Source organism: Hemicordylus capensis, chromosome 1 (assembly GCF_027244095.1).
Source record: "Hemicordylus capensis ecotype Gifberg chromosome 1, rHemCap1.1.pri, whole genome shotgun sequence".
In the NCBI taxonomy this organism is placed as follows: domain Eukaryota; kingdom Metazoa; phylum Chordata; class Lepidosauria; order Squamata; family Cordylidae; genus Hemicordylus; species Hemicordylus capensis.
The window spans coordinates 368,755,918-368,778,904 of record NC_069657.1 but is presented as its reverse complement, the minus strand read 5'-3'; the positions used below and the strand labels follow the sequence as shown (position 1 = coordinate 368,778,904).

The 22,987-nt window shown below is 44.2% G+C and overlaps 1 protein-coding gene across 2 annotated transcripts in view; it reads right to left on the bottom strand.

The window, feature by feature from the left end:
* Nucleotides 1-22,987, bottom strand: part of SLC22A3 (solute carrier family 22 member 3) — a 55,335-nt gene that overhangs the window by 3,436 nt on the left and 28,912 nt on the right. For both annotated transcript variants that reach the window (XM_053294954.1, XM_053294945.1), the window contains 5 exons: nucleotides 17,539-17,636; nucleotides 17,216-17,430; nucleotides 7,769-7,877; nucleotides 4,383-4,495; nucleotides 79-181 (listed from right to left, as the gene is read on the bottom strand). In XM_053294954.1, coding sequence (XP_053150929.1) covers nucleotides 79-181; nucleotides 4,383-4,495; nucleotides 7,769-7,877; nucleotides 17,216-17,430; nucleotides 17,539-17,636 — 638 coding nt within the window. The remainder of the gene's footprint in view (nucleotides 1-78; nucleotides 182-4,382; nucleotides 4,496-7,768; nucleotides 7,878-17,215; nucleotides 17,431-17,538; nucleotides 17,637-22,987) is intronic.

The following is a 22,987-nucleotide window of genomic DNA, read 5'->3' as shown; positions in this document are numbered from 1 at the left end:
TAATGACATCTAAGATTGAAAAATACAACTCTTGAGCTTGAATTTTCAAGAAAGCATTCAGGAATATATAGCTTGTACCTTGATGATAGTTGTTCCACATCCTCCACTGTCTCTGGTAAGGAAAGTCCTTTTGTCTCAGGTAAAAATAACAGCAGAATCCCACAAACAACAGCAAGTATACCTGTGAAAAAGCAAAGTCACATATCTATATCCAGTGAGAAAGAAGATTTAATGCTATTGTTTTAGAGACGGTATAATCATAGGGAACAAAAAAGAAGGGGAGAAAGTAGGGATCAGAGGAGCGCACAAATAGTTTTTTGTGATTCGATTTGACCAAAATTCGAACCAGTTTGTGGAAGCAGCTGGCCACTGCCAGCGAGGTCAAAGAATTGATTCGCACATTTGCCAAAAAATCTACACCACTACCCACCACCCAACCCACAAAAAAAATGAGCAAGCAGGTGATTAAAAAAAAAACCAAAAACCTCCCAAAGTCCCAAAGGATCCTATGGGGGTTTAGGTTTTTTTTTAAAAAAAAATAATCGCTCACTTGCCCATTTATTTTGTGGGTTGAGTGGTAGGTAGCACCCATCACACCATACCACACAACCCACTTTGGTGTCCCTAGGACCTACCCATGGGGAACAATGGGGTGATTTGAGTTCACCATTGCTCCCTATGGGCGAAACAAGCAGAGTGAAAGTGAACACATTTTTGCAACCCTGCTTTGAAAAATAACTCTGCAAAACAGAAGCACACACATTCACACCCAACACAGAACAACACATTTTGCCAAACACACAGTCCAAAGTTGGCCAAAAAAGAATCACTGACCCAGAACCCATTGCCAGCCATAGTGCCTGCACTGCAGTAACATCATTGGTGCAAGTTGCTCTCTCACACACAATTATGATTCTGTCCTTACTTTCCAGCACTGCAACAGCTGTCACAGCAGCACTCTTAGCAGCCACCAAGCATAGCCATAAGCTCAGCTCAACTACAGCAATGTCTTCAGCCACATTTTGACTGAGTGAGTACATCTTGCAATGCAGAATACAAATTGCAGATCAGAGCAGAGCAGAGCGTAAAGCACAAGTTACTCTCTCAAGGCCAGACATGGACTTCATCTCACAGCGATCACCAAGAAAATATTACACACCACACAGAGAAAGCTGAGTTGCCACTGTCCATTGCCACAAAACAAACCAAGCCACAACTCAAGGAAGGAAGGAAGGAAGGCACCCAGGTTCTGCCTTTGTCAATCTGAGATCCAGCAAAACCATATAGTCAATATAGCAGCAATAGCACAGCATATAAAGAAAACCACAAAATCGAACCCTTGATTTGTTCCTTCCTCCTCTCCTGATGTATCCTCCTCAAGGTCACACTAAGAGCTCTGTCTGCCTCCCAGACCCTTTGAAAACACTTTGAAATTCCCTCCTTTCCCCCCCTCTTTCCTCCCCCTTGCCAATGGGGGAACAGTTGCCCATGACAACACTTTATTTGAATGACAACAAACCAACCAAGAAACAAGGAGATCTCAAGTCAATCAGAAGCCAGTGCCAGAAAACCAATCAGCAAGGGGGAAAAGCCCACTGAAATGGCCCCTTGAATAACGTGAATCAATTCGCATCGAATTGTGGTTAATTCGATTCTAACTCAAATCAGCCACTTTCTTTTAAGGGCAATTAGATATGTGTTAGAATCATGAAAATCACCCTGATTTTGTGCAAAACATTTCGATGTTGAAACGTTTCAACTTGAAATGGGCCGTTTTGAGTGTCTCAAGCTTGAAACAAAACACCCTTTAAATAAAGGGCCTGTTTCAAGCACAGAACAATACAACCCCATTTCGATTCTAAGCATTTTGACATCTCGAGTGCCATTTTGGAGGCCCGTTTTTTCCTTGCTGATTGGAATTATGGCATTGACTTCCAACTGGCTTGCGATTATCTGGGAGTTTTGGAGAAAAGTTAAACATTTGTCCGCAGGAGCTAGCCACTTTGATGTCCCTAGGAGCTACCCATGGGGAACAATAGGGTGTTTCGAGTTTCCCCATTGTTCCTTATGGCTGAAACACTTGAAATGTTTCAAGGTTTGCTCTGTCTAAAACAACTGCTGTTTCAATGAAACATTTTGGCCATTTGCGTTTTGTTTCCAGCTCAAAACCAAATGTAAAATCCATTTCATGCACACCCCTAGGGAAAAGATTACAAGAGAAGGTTACAGATTAACATCCCAATCCTATGAGCTGATGTCACAATAATTCACCATATGGGTGCTAGCTCCAGTGTTGGGACCTAACTTGATCAACTGCATCAACATATGACCCTTGACTCTGATGCTTTTGGTACTTCCTCATCAGACACTGGGCTATTCTGGAAGAGGTGGTATAGGATATGTAAGGGAACAGAGATGAAGCAGAGCTCTCTCCTGGCCCGCAATGTGGTACCCGATAGGGGTTTTCTGCCTTGACTGGAAGGGATTAGGAATTTCTAGGCAGCTCTACCTAAATTCATGGACATAAGGTCATACTTTTTTCTGGATTTAAACTTAAGGAGTTACTTATATGACCAGATTTCCTGCAATATGAACCTTGTAGCACTCATTGATCCTTGAATTGTTTACACAACTCAGAACTCAATCAGAGGTCAAAACCCACTGAAAACAAGTTTCATCTTAAGGGCCCAGGGACATCATCTTCCTGCATCTTCCTATATTGCTGCTGCCCGATATAGGTGTTTCCCATAGTCTGGGAAACATACCAGCAGAGATTTGAACTGGCAGCCTCTGGCTTGCTAATCAAGTCATGTCCCTGCTGCACCATTAGTTGGCCACTGTAGTGAAAAGCAGCTTTCAGAAGCGAAGATTTTTGCGTGAGAAGCAGCAAGGGAGAAGCCTTACACTTTCCCTCACTTGCTGTTATCTGCTGCAACTGCTCCCCCAAGTCTCTTCCCATGGGATTCTAGTTCATGCATATGCTTGCAAAAACATTCGAGAATTTCACCAGGGAGGGGGCGGTTTCCAGTGAAATTCCCTCCTTCGCCACTTCTCTGCTGAAATTTGCCCCTTCTCAACCCTCTTTTTTTTTCTCAGAGGAAGGAGTTGTTGGGCAGTGGGCAATGGTGAAGGGAGGGCATAGGCAGCTTGTGTTCTCATGACGCAGGCCATGCAGGGGTCCATTGTGCATGTGTGGCAGCCTCCAAAATGGCCACCGTGATAAAGGAAACGCCTGGAAAGAGCCAAAGACCACCCGAATGGGGCAATTTAAAGCATAATGGAGGCCGGCAAGGGAGAGGGAACCTCCTCAGACGGCCCCCACAGCCTCGGAGAAGCCCCGTTGGAGGGAGTAAGTAAAAAATTTTTTTTTAAAAAAACTATTTTAAAAACAATATTCGTGAACTCTCCTGAGCCAAACCAAACTGGGAGGGTTTGAGGGGGCCAAACCCAACTGCCCCAGTCTGGTTTGAAGCCAAACCAGACTCAAACCAAACCAGACCAGCCAGTTTAGTGCACACCCCTAGGAGGCTGCCCTGCCCCCACCACTCTGATGGCTGCTCTGCATGTATGGTGGCCATTTGAGTGGTCGGCATTACAGCCAAGTGCTGTGCTGACCACTCAAATGTCTGCCTTGCATGTGCAGAGGCAGCAGAGCAGCAGCTGCAGAGCAACCTCCCTGTGGGCTGCTGGGTCAGGGAGCCAGCCACCAACATGGAGGAAAGGCTGCTGGTACCTGTGGAGGTGAGGTAAGCAGCAAGTGGGTACTAGAAGGGGCTAGTGAGGTGGCCCCAGAAGCTATTGAGGCAGCCCTTGAGGCAAATTAGCACCCATGTGCACTATTACAGCTCTGCCCCTGGTGTTGGGATCTAAATATCTGCATTCTCATTTCATGTGCAGTTTGGCCCTGAATCACTTTCTTCTCAGACAACCTTGGTTGTTCCTTAGCATGTAAGTTAGCTCAGGTTGTTCAGGAATTCTCTTGTTCACATAGCCATTTTAGCCTAACACAAGTTGTTGGGTTCCCCACCCTTGCCTCCACTACTTATCTATGAGGGTCTTGTACAAGTTCCAATATGTACCTGCCTCCCTAACCACCATGTACACAGCAAGCCTGTCAGATGCTTTCAGAAATGTAGGTTTGATGTGGATGTCATCACTAGGTCATCAGTTATCAGTCATCAGCTGTGAGATGGGATGAAGAAGCCATGGGAGCTGGTTGACAGCACTGTAAGCTGAAAATGTTCTGTTTTGCTCTGAGAGTAAAACTACAGAGCTACAGAGCAGTGGTAGGTGGGGAAAATGATACAAGTTCTCTTTCATGAAATAACTAATAAGAGAATAAACAATTTTGAAAAGTGGTCAGTTTTGAAATAACATCTTACAGTAGATAATTAGTGGCAGTTCCGACCAGATGGCTGCTAGCTGGTAGAGCAGAAAAGGGGCTACAATACCCCCTATATCACACAGGCCAGAACAGATTGAAACTCCAAAGTTTCTATAAGGAAAGGAAAATAGAACATATTAGTCAAGATATCACTAATCAAGTGAGCATGTGATCATTTTATATACCTTTTCTCACCATCCCTTCCAGGGGCATAGCAAGGTTGGAGTGGGCCCCGGAACCAAAAAGGGAAGATAGCTCCCTTCCCTTAGCCTCACCTCCCAGTCTTCTTTTTCAGAGAGGTGGGAGGGAGAGAGTGAAGAGCAAGCTGATAGGCCCCCTCTCCCTCAGGGGCCAGGGTCATCTGTCAATTAGAGGAGAGCTGGTCTTGTGGTAGCAAGCATGACTTGTCCCCCTAGCTAAGCAGCGTCCACCCTGGTTGCATTTGAATGGGAGACCACATGTGAGCACTGTAGGATATTCCTCTTAGGGGATGGAACTACTCTGTGAAGAGCAGAAAGTTTCAAGTTCCCTCTCTGGCTTCTCCAAGATAGGGCTGAGAGAGATTCCTGCCTGCAACCTTGGAGAAGCCGTTGCCAGTCTGTGTAGACAATACTGAGCTAGGTAGACCAATGGTCTGACTCAGTATATGGCAGGTTCCTATGTTCCTACAAATTGTTGTCTGTAATTGTTCAGTTATAGACAGTTTTGTTCAATTACAGACACTTCCCGGGTTACAAACACCTGAGTTACAAACACCCATACTTCATAACAAAGCTTAATAATACATTATATTAAGGAAGTCTCCAACTTACAGATGCCAACCTGCACATACAAACAAATAATCACTGTCGGGAACTATATGAATTCTGGGTTATGAACATCCAACCTACAAGTAAACTTTTGGAACACACCTGTTTGTAAGTCGGGGACTTCCTGATCCCTCCATTGTACCTTGGGGATTTGTTTTCTTTAGCTGAGTTATTTTGCAATGATCCTGAGTCAGGATATACTGTATACTCCTAGTCAACAGAACACCAATGTGCTCTTCTCTAAAAGGTAGTAAGAGGGACTGGGCACTAGAGGGTGCCTTCCAGGATAGGCATGTTGACAACAGAGTTACTGTTACCATCCCCTGATTTATTTGAGGACATCTTTATCTGCTATGTGAAACTTGAAAAATAAAGTCTGGATTTCTGGTACTCTGAAACTAGAGCAAGTCAATTGATTTACATCTAAGTAATATCCAGGTCCAGCAGGTTGGATCCATGCACACACAAAATGGGTTGTGGGTTGTTTCTCTTTTTGAATAAGAGAAGGGAAACAGCTTTGTATGTTCACATATTTTCCATTCACAGCTGGATATGGGAACATTGTGTGCACAGTTATGAATTGCATGCCCCACAGAGTGGAGACAGCAAACTATTTAACTACTGTTTACATCTGCACAATGTGTGGCAGATTCTCCTCATTACTTGGAAGAATGTTACAGACAACCAGCATGCCAACTGTGTTGAAAATTCACAGAAAGTTAAGGCCTCATCTGTCTGACAACAGCTTATTTGGTTGTTTCCTGTGAGAAAATTCTCATTTCATACAGATGTGGATTGCAGAAGTAGTAGCCAGGTGAAGTAATCTCCACATATTAGCATGTGATTTGAAAACTGTTTTTGTACAACTTCCTGGGACCAATCAAAGCCCTTTCTGTCAATTAGTGACTGAAAGGATTTCATTCCCTGAGGAAGATTGAAATAAACTTTCTGAACAAATCTAAAGAGGGCTCTTTGTCTTGATACCTGTGACCCTGAGATGAACTTCCTGCCTCTTCCTCTTTGCTTTGTTCTGAGATAACCTGTGGATGACTTTATTTTGAAAGGAAGTGAACAGAGCTTCTGTACCAAATAAGGGTACATGAGGGACCAAGTCTAGTAGTATCCTAGTCTGACAGTGAGGAAAAACATCTAAGAAATCTTGTGCTTTCTATTTCATGCTTTTGCCACTTTTGAAGTATTTCCTTACTTTTATTTTTAAATGCTATATAGAGTCTGATTTCCTTATATAAGCTTTTTAATTACAATTCTCTGCCATGGGGATTTTCTCTCTGCCAACCAGGTAATGTTCATTTTACTGCATGTATGTGCCAAGTAATATTGGGGTTATTTTATATGGCAATATGAAGATGTCTCCAGTGGCCTATAGAAATCACTGGGTGGTAGTGAACTAACAGGTTTTTTAAAAAAGTTTTGGATCCTGTGGAGGTCCTGAGAACACTCTGGTAAGTTACCAACTGCTGAACCATTGTCTGTATCCAACTACTCTTTGGATCCTGATAGTAAAGCAGACACGGAAGTTAGGAAACAGCAAACATCATTAGCCCATGGAATATTAATTCTGCTCTTTTTTATAATAGGTGAGGCCCATTGTTGACTGGGTAAAGTCATTTTTGCATAGATTACACTTCTAGGAAAGTTAAATACATAAAATATATGTAATTGATTGTTTTATAATGTGCTTGCAAAAGGGAAGTAAACAAACTATTTGAAATTTGCATAATTTCAGCTTCAAACATTCATTTTAATTGTAAATATGAATCTGAGAAATATCTGCTTTTCTCCTGAAGGAGGAATTATGTTGTTTTGGAATTTTTTATTTGATGACTGAGCATTAAAAATCTGTTTAGAACAATAACAGTTAAAATATGATTATTAATACAGAATTTCTGTTAACCCCCGCAATACACATTAAATGTGTCCCCAACTATATTCCAGTGTAAAAAGTGGTGGATTCAGCTACTTTAAGAGGCAGGAATGTTCCTGCAAAATTTGATATCTATAGGTAATTGAGAAGTATGATATTCAGAATTTCTCCAAAAAACTTATATATATATTTATTAAACACACACACCCCAGAGTATATTCCGGTATAAAAAGTAGTGCATTCAGCTAATTCCAGTGGGATGTTTGTGTATGGAAAATTTGGTATATGTTGGTCATCAGGAAGAATGTCTTTATTTTGTACAAACAAATTCCTCAAATTACATAATAGTTTTAGTAGTTTTGATATGACATCATACTATAGGACTTCCTAAAAGTAGCTCGCTCTATCTATCTATCTATCTATCTAAACATATTTTTATACAACTCCATGTGCAAGTCCCTGGGCAGTTCACAATCTAAACAAACAAACAAACAAACAAACAAACAAACCACAATTAAAACATTAACACAATTAAAACTGTTTAAAATACACAATTAAAAACTCTAAAACTTAAATGTTTAAAACTACAAATTAAAATGATCTGTCTACTAGCCCTAGCATTGATCCATGGCTGAACTTCTTTATGACCCTATAAAGTATGAAAAGTTTCAAAGAGCTTATTCTATTTACCTGAAAGTTGTAGGATACAATTCGGTATTCACAAGATATACAAGTTCAAAAGTTATGGTGATCCCCAGTCTTGCCAAGATTGCTACTGATGTTCTTAACCATAATAGATCTGTTAACAGGATACAGCCAAATAAAACATTAAAGGGTTTCATTTTACCATGGAAATAAAATATCAAGGTCCTATTCTTGATCATTTACTATGACTTGATAGTGCTTTCTAACCTCCATTAGTTCAGTGAAGCTTTTTCATAAATAAATAAGAAAAAAACAGGATGCTAAGTCCTTTCCATTTGAGCTCAGAAGTGAAGAAGAGGAATTAAATTTGAAACAGGCAAAATGGAGATTTAAAAAGAGACTGTATATTCACTTTTGAACATCATTGTTACTTGTCCCAGGCCTATTAGGATCTATGGGTTAGGTTATAAACTTCAATTAAAACAAAACCAAAAACCAAAAAATGAATAGACATGTGACTTTCAGACTTGAAAAGACTTAGTAGCAATACTCACATGTACCTGTAGGTAGCACTAAAAGACTGCAGTTTTATCTTTAAAGGAGGACACAGCAAGTGATTCTAATGATTTCTCAAAAATCCAAGAGCAATAACAGCATAATGCCTTTATCAGGATCAAATCTAAGATCATAAAGCAGTGAGCAAGTTTTCCCATTGAATCAGAACTTTTGTTCAAAGTGGATGTTAAGAAAAGAGGTGGTGGGGGAGCAAAAGATGTTGCTGTGGATTATTAAAAAACTATTCTGCTGTTTTCAATAGTATCAGGATGGAACTACACATTACTTGTAGCTCCCTTAGTTTTTTTCTTTATCCACAATTTATTATCAGTTGGGGGTAAAAGCGGTTGGAGGTGTGTGAATTCAGTGGAAAAACAGAAGGAGAAAGGATTAAGAAATCCCTCCTCCTCACTGCAAACACATCGGTCTTTCAAAGGCTGCACAGTGTAAACAAAAGAACTGCAGAACTATACTTAAACATGAGATTCCACTTAAGATGGGATGGCGGAAGTGTTATGCGGACCTAATTATGTCTGTCTGTGCTAGGTGCAAAAGAAATATTATCAGGTTGCATCAAAGGTTACTAAAACAAAGAAGCAATGGAAGATCTTTCTTTCAGATATGGTAATATAAGCAAGACTACAGCCAGGTTCACAGATGGTAGGGAAGCTGAGATACCCCCAGCCTGAGATATGAAGGGAACTTTAATTGGTGCTGCAGCTGATCACATAACTTGGGTTGTTGGAAGTAGCCTGCCCGCATCTCCAGCGAGGCCCTGGCCTGAACGCTATGCCAGCTGCCTCACAGCCATTGGTCCTGACTGCAAAGGGGGCTGGCTTATCTGGAACAAACTAGAGGTTCATGAAGAGCATGGATTCAGACATAGTATACTCGGCAGGACTTGCAGGACTTGGGTTTGGCAAGCCAACTTCAAGTTCTGGTTGTTGTTATTATTATTATTAATTCGATTTTTATACCGCCCTTCCAAAAATGGCTCAGAGCGGTTTACACAGAGAAATAATAAATAAATAAATAAGATGGCTCCCTGTCCCCTCACATTCTAAAAAGAAACATAGGACACACACCAGCAACAGTCACTGGAAGTACTGTGCTGGGGGTGGATAGGGCCAGTTACTCTCCCCCTGCTAAATAAAGAGAACACCACGGTAAAAGGTGCCTCTTTGCCCAGTTAGCAGGGGTTACACATTTTGGGTAGATGTCCCAAGTGAACCTCAGGTTTCTTTCTTGGTATGGATCCAGACAATCATGGACAAGTTGGTTACCAACTTTGCAAGTAGGTTCCACGTTATGTGTAAACTTGGCCTATGTCTTTATGTACTTATGCTCCTTGCCTTACAGTGGGGCTGTGTGTTCTGATTACTGCTAGAGATAGAGCTGAATGACTACTGGCATGTATATTTTCAAACAAGAGCAGTAACTATTTCTTTGACCCAGACAGTTGACTGGCTTTTTCAGCAACATCTTCTCCACTACCATTCCCGTTGTATTTCTTCTGAATATACAGCCAAAAGAAGAGTTTTGGTGAACTCAGAAGCTTCCTTGCTTCTCAGTGATGTTTTAGTCCTAATTAAATTTAAGGTATTATGCTACTATTGCTTTACAATTTACCCAACAACTCTTGGTTCCTGCTATTCGCCCTCATCTCAGGGAGAAAGCAGCTGATTAAATGTGCTGTACCATATTTACCTGAATGTTATTTCTCATTCTTCTATTTCCCCAAAAAGGATGGTGTTTTTCATATGAATGGCTAGAGAAATCCTGTTCAATTCCCTGGCTATAGGCTGGGAGAGGGGTGGCCTTTGTGCCCGGTCCCCAGCTGCAAGATCAGCATGTAGCCATCCTTGTTAGGCTCATGGTGCTTTTTGGCCAATGGGGGCGGCACGCCATGCCTGTGTGAGTGATGAGTTGGCCCTTTCCGTCAGCTCAGCTCAGGCAAGTGATTGAGTCAGATAGAAATCATGCGGCTCCGCTTAATGCGGGGGCTGTTTCTGGCCGGGCCGACAAGCGAAGTGCGGACGGGTCCTGGGAGCAGTGAGAAGCGCAGCGGTGATCTTGAGAGTTGTGAGCAGCGTGGAAGTGCCCTGGGGTGGCAAGAGCAGCAAGAAGCGTGGCAGGCGCTATCCAGCCTGTGTGGTGGCATTTGCAGATGATAGTTTGGGGGCTAACATGGGAATTGGGAAGCCATTGGGGGTGCCCCCCATTGTTTCTCTATGCAAGAGGGCAGGTCCAGTGGGCCTGGCCTTGATTGTGCTGTGTGCCAGAGTGTTCTGGGCCATTTTGACCACGGTTGGGCCTTCACACACACACACACACACACACACACACACACACACACACACACACACACACACACACACCCCATACACACTCTAGTTATATTGGTGGTTTGGGGGCTGGGGAGCTGGTAGTTGGTAGGACCCCCCCCGGGGGGGGATTCTGATATTACTGCAGATTGGGGTGGTTCTCATTCCTAGTGCCCACCCCCCTCATGCTGTTTGCTTGTTACAGAATGGCCTGGGCGTGTGTCCTGTAAGAGTGGCTTGGTATTGTCAGCTTCAGGCGTGACCTGCTACAGGCTTGGCTGACTGCTGCTTTTGATGTTATGCCACCTAAGAAGGGTCAACCTAAAAAAGGGAAGGGCATTGGGAAGGCCCCTGCCCCAAAGCGGCCTAGGCTGCCTGATCCATCCTCTTCAGTCTCCTCTGATGAAGAAGGGCACTTGGCATTGGTGGCCATGTTATCTAGGATTCAGGCACTTGAAAAACAAAAGAGCAGGGAGGCTAATTGGGGTGAGTCTTCTCACTCTAAGCACTCTAGGAAGCATGGTAAGGGTATGTTTCCTAAGGACAAGTTTACCCTATTGCAGAAGATGTAGGCATGCCTTGCAGCCTTGGAAGTGCCGGACGATGATGCGGTTCCAGTTGACCCGCCCATGGAGCCTTCTGACTTGCTGCAGCTGAAGGCGCCAAATGCTGATATGAGCTTTGGGGTTGAGTATCCACAGTGGCTGGCTGTCTATCAGTGGTGACCACCAGCAGCTGGGGTATGGGACATACAGGGTTACCTGCAGACATACTGGCCAGGCTTTCCCACCACACAGCCGCATCTGACATATGCTGTGGTGGCAGCGGTGGTTGCTGCTCCTAAAACTGAGTTGGGAAAGAGCAAAGTTCAACTTAGCCCTTGGGAACAGCATTGGCTGGGGCAGCCTGGTGGGGAGGACAAGGGAGCTAGGAAAGGTTTGGCACCTGTCGCTGCTGCAAATGCCACCGTGGCATCTGGGGCCTCTGTTGCCAGAGAACATTACCATATGGGGAAATTTCAATGCCACTGCTACAAAGGAAAAAATTTGGCACAACGACTTTGTAGACATGTTCTCTCTTTTGTTTCAGGAAACCAAGACTAAAGATACAGACAAGGCTGATAGCAAGGAATTGGAGAAAATTAAGAAACAACAGGTCAATCGCAACTGGTCAAATTGGCTGGTCGGCTATATGATTTACATGGGAGTGGTTTTTCAAAAACAGCTCCGCAGGGCCGCTTCAGTGGTGAAGTATTTGGACATCATTCACCATGCTTTTTCTGAATTCAGTGGCCCTGCTTGGGCACAGTGTGACGAGTCATTCCGTATGAGGTTGGCCCTCCCTTTGGATGATCACCTCAGATGTGGCTACCAATTATGTGCCCTTCCCAACTGGTTCAAGGAGAGTCAAGGGGACATCGGACACATCATCACTAAATCACCAGCTCCACAGCCCAGGCGGGCGGGTGCCAGGCAGGGGGTTCAACCCCACCTCATATGCTGGGAGTATGCTGCCTCAGGCACTTGCCTGAGACAATCAGCGACAATGCTGATTTGGCCACAGCTGCTTGGTGTGTGGGGGGCTGCACCCTTTCAGCTCCAGAGGCTGGGGGAACCATGGCTCCAATTGGGATGAACAGGCTGGCCGGAAGCCTGGGGGCCAGGAGCGCAATGCAGTGGGTAAAGGCACCTGGCCCAATCAAGATCCTTGCCCTGTTGCGCTTGCTCGAGGTTTATCCCGATGGTAGCACTGCAGCATATTTAGCAAATGGATTCCAGTTTGGTTTTCATATTCCTTTTGAGGGCCCACGCTTGCCTTATAGTTCACACAACCTCAAGTTGGTTGTAGGGTTGGAGCACATCATTCATATGAAAAATTTGAAGGAAGTTCAGGAATGGAGAGTCCTGGGGCCATTTGATGCTCCCCCGGTGCCGTCTCCTGGAGTTTCTCCTTTGGGGATCATACCTAAAAGGTCCCCGGGTGAATTTTGCCTTATACACCATCTGTCCTATCCGCATGGGGAGTCAGTCAATGATGCCATCCCTCACCATCGTTGCTCAGTCAGATATACATCATTTGACACAGTAATTCGCAGGGTGGGTTCACAGGGCACAGGAGCTCTCATAGGCAAACGTGATATTAAATCCGCCTTCCAGTTGTTACCAGTCCATCCTGACCATTTTGAGCTCTTGGGTTTTTCTTTGAGGGCAAGTTTTATGTGGATCGGGCTTTGCCCATGGGTTGTTCCATGTCCTGCTCGGCATTCAAGAATTTTAGTACTTTTCTTGAATGGTGTGTGTGTCAACGGATGAGGGTGGCACTCTGTTCACTTCTTCGATGATTTTTGGTTCATCAGGCTGGCTGGCTCTCCTGTTTGTCAGCGCCTCAGCACGCATTTGGACACTTGAATGATGAAATTGGCGTCCCCCTAGCAGCAGAGAAAACTGCGGGTCCTTCTCCAGTTCTTTCTTTTTTAGGGATTGAGATAGATTCCATTCAAAGGTGCTCAAGGCTGCCTAATGAGAAGGTTGATGATTTGGTGCTCCGTCTGCGGCAGTTTATGGGAGTCAAGAAGACCACCTTAAAGGACTTACAGTCCCTGATTGGTCTTAACTTTGCCTGCTGCATGGTAGCTCCAAGCTGGCCGTATTTGCGCCATTTGTGGAATGCAATATGCGGGGTTAGGGATACATCATCGGATACGTATCATGGTGGACATGCGTGAGGACCTCCAAGTTTGGGTAAAGTTTGGTTAAGGTTTCTTAGTGAATTTAATGGGGTTTCAATGTGGATGGCTGAGCTTCTCCTGGAGGCTGAGCTTCAGGTCCACTTAGATGCTTCTGGAGCACACGGGTTTGGTTTGTATTTCCAGGCGCGGTGGTGCGCGGCTACATGGCCGCCAGACCAGGTCGCTGGATGGTTGACGTGTGACCTTACATTTCTGAAATTTTTTCTGATCGTAGTGGCAGTTTACCTTTGGGTCCCCGATCTGCACAATCGCACGATGCACTTTTGGTGCGATGATCAAGCAGTGGTTTATGTCATCAACAACCTTTCCTCCCGCAACTGGAGGGTCATGTACTCTGAGATTTCTGAGCTTTAACATCATGTTCCTTGCTCGTCATGTACCAGGATAGGATAACAGCATCGCTGATGCTCTGTCTTGGATGCAGGTCGAGCATTTCTGCCAGCTCTCCCCGGAGTCCGATCCAACACCCATGGCACTACCCACAGACCTATGGACTATTGGAGGTTTGAGGCTGATCAGGCCATAGAGCAGTCCTTGGCAGCCAGCACGAGAGTCCGGTATGAAATGTCCAACAGTAAGTTTAGATAGTTCAGGCTAGAATCAGGAATGTTGGATCTTTGGCCCAAATTGGTGGAGCATTTGATGCCTCATTGCGTTGCTCTCCACACTGGGGGGCTAGCGCCGTGTTCCATTGCAGGGTGGCTCTCAGTGCTGGCGTTTGTGGCTAAGAAGGGATGGTGTTGATAATGCTAGTGATTTTAGAATCAGATGTATGCTGGAAGATGTATCACTCAGCCTTGGACATGTGATACCAGGTCACCCATTTTGCCAGGGGTTTTGTCATGGGTGATTAGTTACTTTTGGGCATGTTATTACTCTCATTATAACTACCTTCTTTTCCAAGCGGTGGTATTGTTGGCCTTCTTTGAAGCGCTATGCATTAACGAGTTGGTAGTTTCATCTAAATCGGATGCATCAGGTAGGGCATCCTGATAGGGGAGATATTCAGGTGTCACAGACAGAGCTGAGGATGCATCTGCAGGCCTCAAAGACTGATCAGAGGTGCAGGGGTGTGACTTTTCGGCTCTGGTGCTGCTCTGACCCGTTACTTTGTCCGGTATTGGCCATGCTGGCATATCTTTCTGCTAGCGGGGACTCCAGTGGACCTCTTTTTGTTCATGTTGATGCGGTCCCACTAACATGCTTTCAGTTTGGGGCGTTCACAAAGTCAGCATTGAGCGTGGTGAGCTTGCCAGCTGGATCTTTCGGACCACACTCTTTTCAGATTGGGGAAGCATCTACTGTGGCGGCTGCCAGCTTGCCCACAGATTGCATCAGGAGCACTGGTCGGTGGTACTCTTCAGCCTACTGGACCTATATTTGGCCCTTTAAGGGGCTGGAAAAGTAGTCCCAGTGATTAACTCTTGTTTCTTTTGCAGCTTTCTGAAACCACCTGGATGTGGTCCGCATTTTGATCTGCGGACACAGTTCCATGTTCTGGGCCAATCGATGTGCCTGCTCAAGCACCTGGGGAACGCAGTTGGGTTGCGGCGCCTTTGCTCACATGGAATGGCTTGGAAGACAAGGCATGGTGTGGTACCAGCTGCTGCCATTGTTGTTCCAGCATTTCAATTCTCGCCTTCACCTGCAAGTATTGGTGCTTCACATTGGTAGCAATGACTTGGGTCTGTTGAAGGGCAAGGCCCTCATTCTGCAAGCCGCTGTGGACTTGCAAGTCCGGTTGGCACATTGGCCCCAGTTGATAGTTGTATGGTCTTGTGTTATTCCCAGGTACTGCTGGCATGGAGCTGGTGACCCTCATGCTATCAACAGGTCACACAAGGGGGTCAACCAGGAGATGGGCAACATTGTTTGATCACTGGGAGGGATGGTTATCTCCCATGAGGACATTAGGCACAGTGAGGAGTGCTTATACAGGGAGGACAGTGTTCACCTTTCAGAACAGGGCAATGACATCTTTTGGAGGGATCTGCAATGGGGTATCCGTGAGGTTGTTTTCCTCACAGAAATGGGGAAAGGGGCTAAACTGAGATCTGTCCCCTTTTTGTGGCAGGTGAGTCTGGGCTTTGGAGGTTAAGATCTGAACTGGTGTTCAGCCAGAGGCACCTTTGAGGTAATTAGTAGTTTCATGGAACAGCCCCCCACGGTCCTGCGGCTTGGGTGGTGCCTAGGAATGAACCACTTTGGGGGCACTGTCCAGTTCACCCTTTGCAGCTTGGGGTGTGGTGACATGGAGAGCTACCTCCTTGACACAGGTAATTGTATGGCTTGGCAGGGCCATGCTGAGGCTTCAGTTGGCATTTGCCAAGCCCTGCTGCTTCACCCAACAGGGAGGGGAGGCCTGCCCTCTGTAAGAGGCTGATCTTACTCGTGAGGGAGTGGAGTTGCCCACACTCTATTTGTAAGCATTTATTATGCTTGTTGTAGATCCTTACACAGTTATTTAATGAATAAAGTGGCCCTGGTTTTATCCATACATGCTTGGCCTGTCTTTCTTGGGGTTCTGGGTGCAATACTGTGTTCAACTGAATGTGTTACAGCTGAGTTCATTTTGGATACTATTTGGGTACGAATGTGGGAATTTTATAACATCATTCAGCACTCATCCTATACATGGCATTATGGGAACGTTTTTCAGTCTGAAGTCTGACATTAATGTCAGGACTTTGCACTTTTGTACAGCGATGAGAGTCTGAAGTTCACAAAAACCTGATAAGATGGATCATTTGCCAATTGTTTGCCAAAGTCCTTGGTTCACTGGGGCAATGGATTGCACTGAATACTAAGGGCTCCACAAATTGCTTGGGGCAAAACAGAAAAGCTTGCACAACCATGGCAAGAACACACAGAGCTAAAAAAGCAAACAGAAATCCAGGAACAATGACCTTTTAGTTCTTCTGGTGCTTGCAAATAATCCCAATCTTTGCAATATGATGATCATACAGTTGGACTCCTGACCTGTTTTCTGGGAGCTGGTGAAGATGCAAATATGTTTTGTAAGAGTGTACTCTGTTGACCCAGTTTAATCCCTCAGTGGCCTCCAGTAGCACTAATCAGGAGGTATCATCACACAGCTCTGGGGTCTAGGAGATATTCCTAGGTCAGCTTTGAGTGATCCCACCTAGATCTGCAAGGTTCAATTCTGGTTGTCAAACAGCTGGATGCTGTGCAGTGTCAGGCATGTCTGGGGCAATCACACTGTATTGATCTTGTTAGGTCTTTCATTGGCTATAAGTATCAATGATCATGACAATGGGTTGGTGAACTGATTGCAGTACCAGACAGGTGCTCCAAAGTGATTCTATTTGTTCTTGCTAAGGAAGTCGAAGATGGCAGTTGATTCTCACTTTAATCATATCCTGCAATGCTTACACAGCATCTGGTTGCACTTAGGGAATGTCTGGAGTTGACTCAATGGAAGCTGAATCCAGATACATCTGAAGTAATGATTTTGGCAGGCTCTGTGGGTGGCTCCTCCTAATCCATCATGAAGTTACCCTCTTGATATATAACTGTTTGCATCAAATAAGAAGGCATTTTTATATCAAACTACGTAACTTCATAAACTTGATATAATTTTATATAAACTGATATACTTTACACATGAAATAAGAACTGTAAGGATACATTTTTGGTAGATCTTTGTGGCTTGTTGAACTCACTAGCTTTAGTGTCTATCATTATTTCAAAGAAGTAATGCAGGACTTTGGTTAACTAAACAAGCTTCCAAAGACATATGGGGAGATTTCACCGATTTTAAAATAGCTCTGTAATTGGTGTGTCTGATTTGAGAGACGGGGTGAGACAGTTATGAAATGAACAAAAGCACACAAACAAAGTTACCTTTGGGTAAGAATGCAGTAATGAAGCACGCAACACCAGCCACTATGCTGCTTGTCACAAAGAGAGGGCGCCGGCCAATGCGGTCAATTGTCAGTAAGATCAAAAAGGCTGCAGGCAATTCCATCAAGGCTGAGATGAAAAACTCCAAATAAAGATTTCCTTTTATGATTCCCAGGCGCAAGACAAGCCCTTGGTAAACCACTGCACTTGTGAACCTTAAGAAGCGAAACAAAAATAATGATGCTGCAAAGAATTCAAAACAACCTGCCTTGAACGGGAAGGCCAAAGAAGAAAGCATCAGCAGCAACACAGGCAACACTTACCAGGCATACATTAGTATGAGAGTGAATTTTCTCATCTGCGGAGTTCTAACCAGATCGAGAAAAAATGGATTACTAACCTCTTCATCAGTGACAGTGATCTAAGTAAGAGAAGCAGAGAAGAAAAAGTGCTATATAACTGAAATATAATAGCAAGCAGATGGAAAGACAGATCTATGAGACGTGTGTTGAACCATGATTTGCTGTTCCATGTTCTGTTTGTTTTGAATCATTCTTGAGATGGTTAGACAGACCCATTGGGGAAAGAAAATCAACCTGCATTGTTTCAGCCTGATACCTTGCTTGTTTTCAGGCAGCTATAATTAGTATTGTGCTTAAATACTGCTTCTGGGGGGGAAAAAGAGGAAGAGCCCATATCTAAGTACATTGAAAATCTGGGACAACAGTTCATAGATATGTGCACAATTATTTCCCATGTTAAGACATAGCAATTCAAATCAAAACTATAGTACATCAACTAACTAATGTACAGTACAGTATATCATTTACAAAGTGTGCTCAAGGCTAAAATAATTTTTCACCAATTGATTTATGCTATTACTTGACATTTATACAGTGCTTTAGAGTGTTAGAAGTGCTTCACATATATTGTTCCAGTGATCTTTACAACAATCCTATAAGGTATATAAGTAGTATTATCATTCCAACATAGCAGATGGTGGGCTGAGGCTAGAGATATTAGTTTACCTATGGTCGCCTAAGCAGTTTATTGCTGAGGTGAGAGTTGAACCAAGGTATTTCCTCACTCATTAAGAGTTTTCTAGTGATTGAATCCTATCTACATAATATGCACGTGTACAACCACTTTGGAGGCACCATGATCTCTTCTTATACCCACCTAGTGCTGATCCAAACCTATCCCCTGTTTTCCCCAACCCTTCACAGGCAACAAAAAGTAGGGATCTGCACAAAGCATTTTGGTACCTCTAATTTGAGGCACCGGAATGCTTCAAACTGCCTTAGCCGAATCCAGGCTCACACTGGCCCACAGGGCAACAGGGCATATTCCCGGTGCACCCCATCCATGGGGTGCCCCTGCGCCCCACCACACTCGGCAGCAGTGAATACTCCCACCCTTAAGTACCCATTCTGCCCCAAACCCGGCACCCTCCCCACATACATTCCACTGCCCTCTCAGTGCCCCCAGTCCAGCCCTGGCTGAATCATTTTGTTGGGTGGTGAGTGGGCACTTTAAAAGGAGGAAGCCAAGTCTTACCTGCCCCTCCGTCACTCCTCCACCCCCATCCCCGCTGCTGCTCCCCCCCCCGTGGTGCTGTCAGCATCAAACATCATGCCGTGCAGCTGCCATGCTGCCCCCAGCAGCCTGTGGGTGGCGCCAGCACATAGATGGCATCTGCGCATGTGTGGACACAATTTATGTGGTGATGCTACCCGCGGGCTGCTGTGAGCAGCAGTGCCAAAACACAAGCAAGGTAATTTAACCCTAACCCTTTTTCACAAACACATATGCCGGATAATACTGCAAGACTGTGTTTAGCTCGAGGAATGGGGCACCGGTATTAATGATGTTAAGGAGGCTGATGAAGCTTTGTTGGCGAAACGGCGAATATCCAGAAGAGCCGTTCGACTTTGATTCATGAAGTTTGTTTTTTTCCATAAGGGCATGCAGTGGGCTTTATCTTTGATTTATGACATCTAATTTATGGAAGCCATGCTCGACTGGTTCTCTGCAATTTGCATGTTTGTTATTTGAAACCTTCACTCCTGTGTGGATGATATTGAGCGTCTCTTATATAAGCCAGCACCCCCTTTCTTTTGCCCTGTTCAGCTACATCTTTATATGTCCAGTTTGCATTCTCCTAAAGGGCATAAGGGGGTTAATTCATTGACTGATGACGTCCACACCCCATTGAGACCATGTTTGATGTGGCTTTTTTGTTATTTGGAACTTCCATTATGACATTGAACTTTGCCCATTTCATCCAGCAGCCCCATTTTTGCTTTGCTCAGTCACACCTCCTTTGGAAATCTCTGACTGTCATTGCACATACTAATATCTATGCCTTTTGTATCATCAGATGGCTATTTTTGCATTATGTATTATGAGATGGCTTGAGTATTATTGTATATATTATTATTCTTGTTGAATTGTTTAGCTTGGATTAATGATTTATTGTTCATTAGTGTTATTGATTATTCAATTATTGGTTCATTGTTTGTTAAGAGACATTTTCATTGTTTGGCTGCTTTATATTATTTGTACATTTGTTTGTCGTAGTCACGGTGGGATTCCCCCCCCCCATTTTTGCCTGTGAGCAGCAGTGCAGCTGTGTGGCATGGCATTAAATAATGACAGCACAGCAGCAGGGGTGGAGGAAGAGCAATGGAGAAGCAGGTAAGACCTGCCTTCCTCCTTTTAAAGCGTCCCCTCACTGCTGCTGTTGCCCCCTCCACCCGGATGTGCACAAAACGTTTTGTGCATACCTCTAACAAAAAGTCCTGTCCGCTTTGGGTAGGCTATGAATTTTTTGAAAATCTTCATGATTATGTTTGCAGCTTTTCAGTGACAGCAGTGGTGGAATAGATTCTTTCTTTCATAAGAACAGCCCTGCTGGATCAGGCACAAAACCCATCTAGTCCAGCATACTGTTTCACACAGTGGCCCACCAGATGCCTCTGGGGAGCCCACAGGCAAGAGATATGTGCATGCCCTCTCTCCTGCTGTTGCTCCCCTGCAACTGGTATTGAGAGGCATCGTGCCTCTGAGAAGATGGCCCACAGCCACCAGACTAGTAGCCATTGATAAACCTGTCCTCCATGAATCTGACTAAGTCCCTTTTAAAGTCAACCAAGCTGGTGGCTATCACCACATCCCATGGCAAAGAATTCCACAGATTAATTATGTGCTGTGTGAAAAAGTACTTCCTCTTGTCGGTCCTAAATTTCCCAGCCTTCAGTTTCATGGGGTGACCCTGGTTCTAGTGTTGTGAGAGAGGGAGAAAAACTTCTTTCTGTCCACCCTCTCCACTCCATGCATAATTTTATGCACTTTGATCATATCTCCCCTTAGTTGCCTCTTTTCCAAGGTAAAGAGCCGCAGATGCTTTAGCCTAGCCTCATAAGGAAGGTGCTCCAGGCCCCTGATCATTTTGGTTGCCCTCTTCTGCACCTTTCCCACGTCTGTGGGAAAGCTGTACGCAGTACTCCAGATGTGGCCACACCATAGATTTGTATAAGAGCATCTTAATATTAGCATTTTTATTTTCAATCCCCTTCCTAATGATTCCTAGCATGGAATTAGCCTTTTTCACAGCTGCTGCACACTGATACGACACTTTCAATGAGCTGTCCACAAATTTTGGATTTCCAAAATGCTTTTGACAAAGTTCCCCACCAAAGGCTCTTCTTAGCATTCATGGATAAGGGGACAGGTTCATGTGTGAATCAGTAACTGCTTGAAGGACAGAGCCTTTGGTGGGGAACTTTGTCAAAAGCATTTTGGAAATCCATGTATACTATGTCAACCGGATCACCTTTATCCACATGCATGTTGACACTCTCAAAGAACTCCAAAAGGTTAGTGAGGCAAGACGTTCCCTTGCAGAAGCCATGATCGTTCTCCTTAAACAAGGCCTGTTCTTCTATATGCTTAACAATTTTGTCCTTAAGTATGCTTTCCATCAATTTACCCGGCACCAAAGTTAAGCTGACCGGCCTGTAATTTCCCGGATCTCCCCTGAATCCCTTCTTGAAAATTGGAGTCACATTGGCTACTTTCCAGTCCTCTGTTACAGAGCCCGATTGTAGGGACAAGTTATATATATTTGCTAGGAGATCGGCAATTTCACATCTGAGTTCCTTCAGAAGTCTTGGGTGGATGCCATCTGGCCCTGGTGATCTGTTAATTTTTAGCTTTTCAAGACAGTTTAGAACACCTTCCCGTGTCTCCTCAAATTGGCTCAGTTCCTCAGCCGCTAAACCTGAAAAGTTCCTCTGCCGTGAAGACAGATGCAAAGAATTCATTCAGCTTCTTTGCAATCTCCTTATCCTCCTTAATTATCCCTTTCACACCCTCATCATCTAAGGGTCCAACTGCCTCTCTGGCAGCTTTTCTACTTCTAATATATTCAAAGAAGTTTTTGTTATTCCCCTTGACACTTCTAGCTATATGCTCCTCAGACTCTCTCTTTGCATCCCTTATTGTGTCCTTGCATTTCTTTTGTCAGTGTTTATGTTCCTTCCTGTTCTCTTCATTTGGACAGGACTTCCATTTTCTGAAGGAAGTCTTCTTCCCTTTTATAGCTTCCATGACTCTACTTGTTAGCCACGCTAGCGTCCTCCTGGATTTGGTGGTACCTTTCCTCCTTTCCCCCCAGAAAATGCTATAGGAAGGTGCTGAAAGGCATCATCTCATACTGCACGGGAGGAGGCAATGGTAAACCACTCCTGTATTTGCCAGGAGCCGACACCGACTCAATGGAATGGTCTTTCCTTTCCTATGGGCAGTGGTGGCAGCAGCACTTGAAGCACTGCTGCTCTGTTTTCAGCCAGTTGTAATCACCAGGTTTTTTTTTCTATCTGAGAAGAGAGCGTGCCACTTTTCCAAAAAATCAAAACAAGAGGGGAAGATTCAGTTATATTTATTGCAAATGTGTTACATAGTTGGTTGTGCATACACAAGTGGTTTTGGTCCTAGTCTTTTGGAAAGCTGTGTGCATGCATACTAACAAAATGCACAATCCACAGAAAGTTCTTCTACGCAAGTTCCATTCATTTTAAGAGAGGTTTTTTTTAAAAAAGAAAGAAAGAAAGAAAAGGTGTCGTGCTGTATTATGTGATAGAAAAAGCACAGGTGATTAAAACTGGCTAAAAACTAGGAATGATAATGACAACAGTAGCTTAACTGGGTTCCAAGATATTACAGTGAATATCTCACTGTAACAATTCTACAATTACACAGTTTCAGTGCCACAGAGCCCTTTATCAATGCAGCAAGCTTATCACCACCAGGGCACTGAAGTATTTGCAAGAGTTACAATACAATAGTTTCTCTCACACTCCCAGCTCTCCTTGGAAAACTCAAGCTACATAATCTGGGAAGGAACTCTGCAGAGAGTACAGCATGTGAAATGCACTTGATCCCCCCACATTATCGCACTTCCGGGAGCATCATGCTCTCTGCTGGGCATGGAACCAAGAATGACAGGACGTGTGTATCTAAAAGGTCACTGGAACAGAGCCAAAGCACAGCTTAGAAGACTTAGATATTGCTGAACTAACCCGTTGCAGCTGTGAATAAATTAAGGGTCATGGCTGAATCCTTCTTAAAATTTTAGGCTAAGATCTCTGGAAACGACATGGGGAAAGTAATATAAGCCAAGAAGCCAAGGTCTAGTTCCTAAAAAGACAGAGATATTAAACGAACAGAAGAATCTGGACACTTCTCAATCCACAGATGTCCTTGACCACT